The sequence below is a fragment of the Etheostoma cragini genome, chromosome 3 (genome assembly GCF_013103735.1).
Source record: "Etheostoma cragini isolate CJK2018 chromosome 3, CSU_Ecrag_1.0, whole genome shotgun sequence".
Lineage (NCBI taxonomy): Eukaryota > Metazoa > Chordata > Actinopteri > Perciformes > Percidae > Etheostoma > Etheostoma cragini.
Genome location: NC_048409.1, coordinates 25,640,035 through 25,647,907, shown reverse-complemented (window position 1 = coordinate 25,647,907; position 7,873 = coordinate 25,640,035). Strand labels below are relative to the sequence as shown.

Here is a 7,873-nt window from a genome sequence, read left to right as displayed (position 1 = left end):
TTGAACTTGACACCTATCTCATGGGATTTTAGATGCTTCTTACAGAAAGTATATGAAATCTATGACCAAAACAGTCATTCATTTTGTCATTGAATTACTTATGGATGTAATTATACTGAAAATATATGTTTCCCGATTTTGCGGAGGACCCTGAATTATTTGTTTGTATGTTTATGTATTTATTCTGAAGGGAATTAGATTGTAAATCTACTGTTAATACAAGCGTCTCATGCTTATACACCCCTTAGTACATTCACGTGGATTGTTTTGATTTAGTTTATTCAGTATCTTCTTTTATTGTCCATATTATTCATGTGGATTTTTATAGAAATTTGTTATTTGTTTTTAACAACCTGTTATGAGGTATATGCATGTTGTGTGTAATACCTGTAAGCTAATGGGACCTTGAATTTCCCCTTGAGGATCATTAAAGTACCTACCTGCCCTCCTGCCTGCCTGCCTGCCTATCGATCCATCGATCCATCGATCCGTCTATCTATACATCTGTCTATCTGAGCCACCTTTTCGGAGCAGAAGGTGGCGGTATTGCACCAAGGAGCTGATCAACAACCGCAGTAAAACACACGAAGAAGATTTGGTTTCCTTGGCAGCGGGAGGAGGAGCTTACTACCTTGGGTTTGCTTGCTTGCTGTGCCACATCGCACAACACAGAGCCATCTGTTTGAACGGTGGGAGCGCTTTAAACAGGTAAACTTTACTGTTTCATGTCCCAAACATTGTTTGACACGGTTGGTTTAATATAACGTTATCTAAGGAACTTAATTCATCTTAACGAGGATAGTATGTGTGTGTGTTTTAAGTCGTTGTCCAATTAGCTTTTGTGAGCAGGCTTAACGTTAGCTAACGGTAAGTAGCTGAGTTAAGTTAGCCAATGTAACTAATTTTAATTTAGGTTTTAGGTTCGACAGGGAAACAGTGTGTAAACCGTGAAGCTATTTCCACCTTTTGAAAGAGACTAAACTCCTTTAATGTTTTTACATAATGCATGCCAAAATAAAAGCGCTGTCTCGTCTTGCCATAGTGATCTTTCATTGGAGGTCGTAGTTCAACCAAATGTCTGTTTTGCATCAACAAGAAGACCAGAGACTGTGGGCAACATAGATGTTATCACTGTGCGATAGTCGGATAACGAGCCACTAGTCAGCATTATGTCATCAAGCTATATAGCCTGTTGAATTCAGTGTAAATATACACTGCAGTTCAAAAGTTCGGAATCACCTGCCACAGAAGCTTGGTTGGGTACTAGCTGACTGAGACTACAACTCCCATCTATTTGAATGGTCTTTCATGCGTTTAGGTTGTAAAAAGACATCTTAAAAAATGTTATTTTGTATAAAGGTTTTTCTATTGTTGTTGTTGTTGTTGTTTTGTTAAGAAGTAATGTTTTTTACATGTCGTACAATGGTTAAACCAGACCATTGAAAGGCTAGGAATTAGGTCGGCTGCACGATATGAGGAAAATACGCGATAACATTGTTGAATTTCGCCATAACGAGATTTTATGCGATTAAAAAAACCCGATAAAGTGTACTCAGATCTGCATTTCTGCTGCGTCCAGTGATCTGCTAACATACAACAAGTTGCTTGTTGTAGTTAAAACAAATGAAAGAAAATCATTACTAAACTTTATCATTGAATCCACTAACAATGAATTGGATATTAAAGGCACCACTAAAAAAAAAATGACGATTACATTTTGAAGTGCAGTTTTCTGCAGCGCACTAGGCCAACGTTCCTTTTATTTTGAAAAAATAAACCCTGTGATCCGACATCCTATTGTTCCGACCATGTAACTAGGCTTTTGTGGATCACCTAACCTAAAGTCTGAATCAACAATAACAAGCAAAATTACCTTTTTCTAGCTTTTTAACACATTTAAATGTTTATCTAGCCTAATCCACACAATCTATGAGCCTATACAATCCTCTATTTCAAATGTGTTTTCTTTCTCTGTTGCCCTGTTCTAATCACTTCATTCCTTATGTCTCCTTTGGGACAGGCCCTGTGGCCATGGCTAAAGACCCGTTAGCCGAGGCAGGCTTTTACTTTGATGAACTCAACAAGCTACGGGTACTGGAGCCCGATGTCAGCCAGAAAACCTCAGAGCTCAAGGAAGAGTGTAAAGAATTTGTGGACAGTAAGCACTGAATATTTTGCCAAGTTCAATACGCTGAGCCTGCTTATCCCCACCAACACCAACAGATCCTACAGCACGCACACGTGTTTTCCTTTTCAGAAATTGGCCAGTTCCAGAAGATAGTGGGAGGTCTAATTGAGCTGGTCGATGAATTGGCTAAAGAAGCGGAGACAGAAAAGATGAAGGTAAGCTTAGCATTTAAAGCTGCTATTGCAGAAGATGTTGTAGTCCTCATATGCAACAGCTTTGCCAAAGTATTAACTGTTGATTGATCATGAAAGCAACACATTATTAGTATTAATAATACTGTGTTCTTCTCCTTGAGGCAATTGGAGCCCGAAACCTGCTGAAGTCAGTGGCAAAGCAAAGAGAGGCTCAACAGCAGCAGCTTCAGGCTCTCATAGCTGAGAAGAAGATGCAACTTGAGAGGTAACCAGTGTGTGGGTGGACGCCATAACCCGACAAACACACTGCTGGTTTGTGCGGTAACGGTCATGGTTTCTGATCTTTTTTTATTCTATGTGGATGACGTTTTATGTGCTGGATTGTTCAGGTGCTGCCAGAAAGTCACCTTCCGCTTTCTTCGTGTTGGCATTCTAAACTAAAGACAGCTAGCTAGACTATCTGTCCAATCTGAGTTTTCCGATGCAGAACTAAAACAACCGTTTGGTTTGAACGTACACGTTCCACCAAAACAAGTTCCTTCCCGAGGCTATTTTGCAGAGGCTCCGTCATTGAGTCTGGTGATTAGATGATTGTGATGAGTTTAAAGAAATGCCAATAAACCAGAGCACGTTTTTCTCCCATCCCAATAGCTGTGAACTAGCCAGACCTTCCTCCGGAGCTCTGTAGAAGAGGGTCTGGAAATGCGAGACTAATCTCTTTTAATTCAGCACAAAAAAACACCGTACATTTCTCTCCATACCTGGATACGTTTTAAGCTGTCTAAAGTTCAATTAAAAGAAGAAAAACCATCAACACATCCGTGTTTATTCATGTTATTTTTGCCTTATTGCATTTATTGGTGTACATTTATGTTTCTGTTGCTTCCTTCTTTCAGATATCGTATTGAGTATGAAGCCTTGTCCAAGGTGGAGTCAGAGCAGAACGAGTTCATCGACCAGTTTATTCTGCAGAAGTGAGGATGTGACTGAGACATCTGTACGACCATTTCCAGAGTGCCTGTCCTGTTTTCTCTGAGCGATGCCCACTTCAGAGAAACACTTTGCTGCAGCTATTTTCCAGAAGCAATCCCAAAGCTCCATCATCCTAAATAATAATCCACCTCCATGTGCGCGTGCGTGCGTGTGTGTGACCAACATCAGTGCAGGTGGAGCTATTTATACAAGTGAATATTATTTATACTATTTATACTGGAAAAAATGACTCTGTATATCTAGTTTTATTACGTTTTGTATAAATTGAAATTCTGCATGTGCATGCACCTGTATATACATTTATAAGATGATCCTGATTTGATCATCTGTGTCATTATGTTTGCTTATATTTCATTCTTCTGGTAAAGTCAGTGGCCCGAGCACATGAGGAATACATCGTCCTCTTTTTCATCTTTCTGTATGTCATGTGTGTCATTGTCTTTAATGTATTAAGCTAACAGATGGTTATACTTGAATAAATCCTATATTGTATTGCACAATGAGATCATTTGCGCTGTCAAGATGTTAGGTGTATGAGCAGGTTTTGTTTTGTTAAAGATTTGTTGGGCATTTTTGGCCTTTAATTTGATAGGACAGCTGGGGATATGAAAGGGGGGGGGGGATGATATGTAAAGGGCTGCAGGTCAGAGTTGAACTCTGGCCTGCTGCGCGGAGGCGTAAACCTATATGTATGAGTGCCTGCTTCTCCAACTGAGCTATGAGGGCGCCCGATGACCACATCAAGTAAAATGATGTGATATCCATACATTTTGACACCATTGGGTGGTCCTAGTGAGACTAGCTAAACAAGCGTTACAAATGTTGGTTCAAATTTGGTTTGATTCAGCTCCATTTATTTTTCATATATCATTAACTTCTTTAGCAGGTGGGAGTTTCTTCCTTCGTGTTGTGTGTTGAATCCGTTGGTTTTGACAAGGACACCTGTGGAATCTGATACGTTCCCCTTTCAATCTCAACATTCTACTTTAAAATGTCTGCCCATAACTCATTACCTGGAGCACACAAGCCACATAAAGCATTGGACTTCCAATGTGAATAGACTGGATGTAATGGGGCAGGGATTGTTTAATCAAATCCTAAAATTAACCCAACTGGATATCGGTGTATTATGGAGTTTTCTGAGCTGAAATGGCACCTCGGGCATTTAACTGGAGTTGTATTTTATGATTTCATGTGACAAATGCATTATCCTCGGATACATGCATAACCCTTCTGGGGTTATGCTCCTCTTCCTGCTAGCTCCTAAGTGATGTACTGACCTTTTACCTTCTGTAATTTAAACAGAGCATTGTAGCCTTGGTCTTTCCTAATACTGCAGCCTCTATATATATCATCTTGTTTCTTTTAAGTGTTGTGATCTCAAAAAGTGAAGGCTAGCCTCTTTAGGTCACTTTGAACAAGACATCAGTATATGTCTAAAATTCCACCTTTATTGCGAGTTAAGTATATTAACACTGTTAAGATAAAACTTTAAATATTGAGAATAATTTATTGAAATGTACTGAATTCACTATAAAAACTAATTTCAATCCAAAAACAGTATATTCACTTTTTATAGATAATGAACATTATATTTAACTGAGAAGTCATTTCCTACAGTATAGTCCTAACAATCAGATGTTGCTTCATCATGTGTGTTCCCATCTCCACAATAACGAGGACAAATAACACAATGAGCACTCAAAACTCCGACCTAGAAACGGTACATCCACCACTACAACTCATGTCAGGTGCAGCTCTGCAAATGCTACACCTAAGGACATATTCATGGTTTATGAACTTCACTTCTTCCTGGTGTACTGTGAATCAAAAAGAGAATTAAGAATTACCGTGTGAATTTATTTGCACATCAACTTGTATTTAAAAAGGCCTTCATCCTTACTTTATCAAGAATCCAGTCTGCATCTGCAATAGCTCTTTGGATTATCATTTGTATCCTCTCTTGGTCGTCTTCATCTGAATGACTGATGTAACCCTGGAAACCAAAAGCAAAGCATCAGAGGAGATGAAGGAGTGAATGAGTCTTTCGGCAGCGGGGGTATGAGAGAGGGTCTGATTTTGGCAATGTTGCAAAGGTGAAAGAGGTTTTAATGACATGAGGGATGTAGGGCTCAAGGGAGAGGGTGGAGTCAAAGATCACACCATGGTTGCGGGCCTGGGGAGATGGGGACACAGTGGTGCCGCCAATGATGAGAGTGGAGTTATTGATCTTGCTGAGTGTGGATTTGGAGCCTATGAGGAGAAATTATGTTTTATCGCTGTTGATTTTGAGGAAGTTGTGTTGCCTTCAGGTTTTAATAGCTGACTGACAGGAGTTGACGTGGGAGAGGGGAGGATGGTGATCACAATGAGGTTCAGAGGACAATTGTGAGGTGCACATGTTGACCTCACCTGTCTTATGGCATGTCGATAATGCTGCTGCATTGCTGGGGTCGGTAACTGCCTGCAACATCGGAGGAGATGTCGGTAGAGCTGCAATGGTGTCAACTCAGCTCCAACTAAAGGCAGCATGCCTTCCTAGTCCAGTTAAACTGCTGTTGGTAAAAATAAAAATCCAATGGTATTCAGGTTAGGGACAATATTTATTTAGTAACCCTTGAAAAAAAAGTAGTGGTTTCCACTCCCATCCAAAGCATATGAATCACTGAAGAGATCTTTTTATAGTGTGTTACCTATAAGCTATTACTCACAGTGCTCGATAAAGCTTTGCTCTCTCTTTTTTTTGGCAAATGGGTCAAGGACAATCATAAGAAATAATGAAGATATAGGAAATTGGACACCCTGTTAAGCCATCTGAAGCTTTTGTATTGGGGCCCAGACACTAAGCATATATTAAATGTTATAAATACACACATTGTCTAGAGTAACCATAGACATTAGAAGGTAGAACCTGCTGCCAGACGTTTTAAGGCTACTGAATATATTTTAGTAGTAACTAAATGCTGTCCTAAGCACTTTTTGAAAGGTTTGTCTGAGTGGAATGTGCTTGTTTGTCTTGACAGCATTTATATGGAAAACTTGACAAAGTTACACTTGTCAGGTCGACTGAAACATTAGCTAACTAGGTAATCCAATTTGATAAGGTTTCATTTCATCATTTTTTAATTTTCAAGTGATTTAAATATGCCGTAATCTTAATATGCTTTAAAGGTTATACATTGTGACGATTCCTTTCTTCATCCTTAAAGTGACCAATAAGCTGTTAGCTAGCTAGCTAGTGTGACCGGGGTGGCCCAGTGGGTAGAGCAGGCGCACATACTCTTGGCTGAATCCCATTTCCCCGTCTTACCCCTACGCTGAGGTCCAGGATTCGAGTCCGACCTCTGACAATTTCCTGCTCCCCCTCTCTCTCCCCTTTCTCTCCTAGCTGTCCTACCGAATAAATGATAGAAAAGCCCCAAAATAGCTATAATTAAATGTAATGCTACATACATGTTACATACAGTACATACATGCAAGACTGAGCTGAACGTTAGCTAAACATCTCGTAGAAAGAATGCTAAATTAGCTAGCTAAATTAGTTAGACAGAAAGCTGTAGCTTCCATAACACAGTGGCTACATTATCACCGCCAAACAAACTATAAGGTCGAGCTTACTGGATCTCTGTCAATCTGAGCGAAGGCTGTCAGCAGGCGCTCAGCAACGTAAAACCCTCACTTAAGCCATTATAAAACTAGCCCAGTAAACGACACAAATGTGCCGCAAATTTGGCTTTTCCTAGGATGGCGACGGCATGACCCACCTTACTCAGGCTCTGAGTGCTCGTTGCCTGCGTTGGTGGGATTGGTTAAATTTAGGCACGATGAGTGAGATTGGTTAGAGTTAAAGTACACATGTCAGGGTAAGCCAATCAGAAGTAGAGTAAGACGGAGTAAGGCGGGATATGCCTCCGCTGTCTTAGAAAACCATTCTCTTACCCTAGACAGTTAAATACGCAGTCGCTTCTTCTTCTTGGGTTAGCATGGGTCCATGTTATATTAAATCCTTGACTGTCGCCCTCTGTTGCATAGGCTATGTATATATTACTGTTTCATATTTGCTATGTTGTCTCTACTGAAAACCTTAGACACAACCTAAGTCTCGTGTCTCCACCGCATTGTGGAGTAAACGCATTATTTGGCCTTCCTCCAGTGATGGAATATAGCCATGTAAATAAACCACTTGACCTGATTCTGCAACATTGTCCTTTAACATGTTTGATTTGGTTAGAGAAAAACTTTGACCATAACTCCATGGGCAAAAGGATTTTTTGTTGAGTAAATACATGTCGTTCCTTTGGGTTCAGTCTCAGGTAACAGTCAAACATTTATTGTTTGAGTGTTTTTGTCAATAATACCAGAATACACTTGCTCTTGCTGATATACTTTATGCACCTAATGGATGCGTAACTGTTCCGTCCAAAAGGTCAGAATGGTGCAGTCCAAGAGATTAGAAACTTTTAAATGCCAAGTGCAGCATGTCTCTGTAATTAAATGTATTTATTAATCTAACGATTTTAAATATATAAAATATGTATACATTTTTATTATGTATATA

General features: G+C 39.7%; 2 protein-coding genes across 4 annotated transcripts; one reads left to right on the top strand and one right to left on the bottom strand.

The window, feature by feature from the left end:
• The first annotated feature begins 492 nt into the window (after positions 1–492).
• ift20 (intraflagellar transport 20 homolog (Chlamydomonas)) lies at positions 493–3,318 on the top strand. Its single transcript, XM_034867927.1, has 5 exons — positions 493–708; positions 2,021–2,158; positions 2,258–2,343; positions 2,484–2,587; positions 3,219–3,318. The coding sequence occupies exons 2-5, from the start codon at positions 2,032–2,034 to the stop codon at positions 3,298–3,300; spliced, it is 399 nt and encodes a 132-aa protein (XP_034723818.1). The 5' UTR covers positions 493–708; positions 2,021–2,031; the 3' UTR covers positions 3,301–3,318.
• Positions 3,319–4,747: 1,429 nt separating this feature from the next.
• On the bottom strand, positions 4,748–7,211 carry lyrm9 (LYR motif containing 9). Of its 3 annotated transcripts, XM_034867940.1 has the most exons (5): positions 6,934–7,211; positions 5,728–5,870; positions 5,219–5,311; positions 5,116–5,135; positions 4,748–5,050 (listed from the first exon to the last, which is right to left on the bottom strand). In XM_034867940.1, exons 2-4 carry the CDS (start codon positions 5,845–5,847, stop codon positions 5,118–5,120), a joined length of 231 nt encoding a protein of 76 aa, XP_034723831.1. In that variant the 5' UTR covers positions 5,848–5,870; positions 6,934–7,211; the 3' UTR covers positions 4,748–5,050; positions 5,116–5,117. The 3 variants fall into 3 exon arrangements, with proteins under 3 accessions (XP_034723831.1, XP_034723829.1, XP_034723830.1); XM_034867938.1 differs by having other exon boundaries at positions 4,748–5,135; XM_034867939.1 differs by having other exon boundaries at positions 4,748–5,135; positions 5,728–5,867; positions 6,934–7,206.
• Positions 7,212–7,873: the final 662 nt, after the last annotated feature.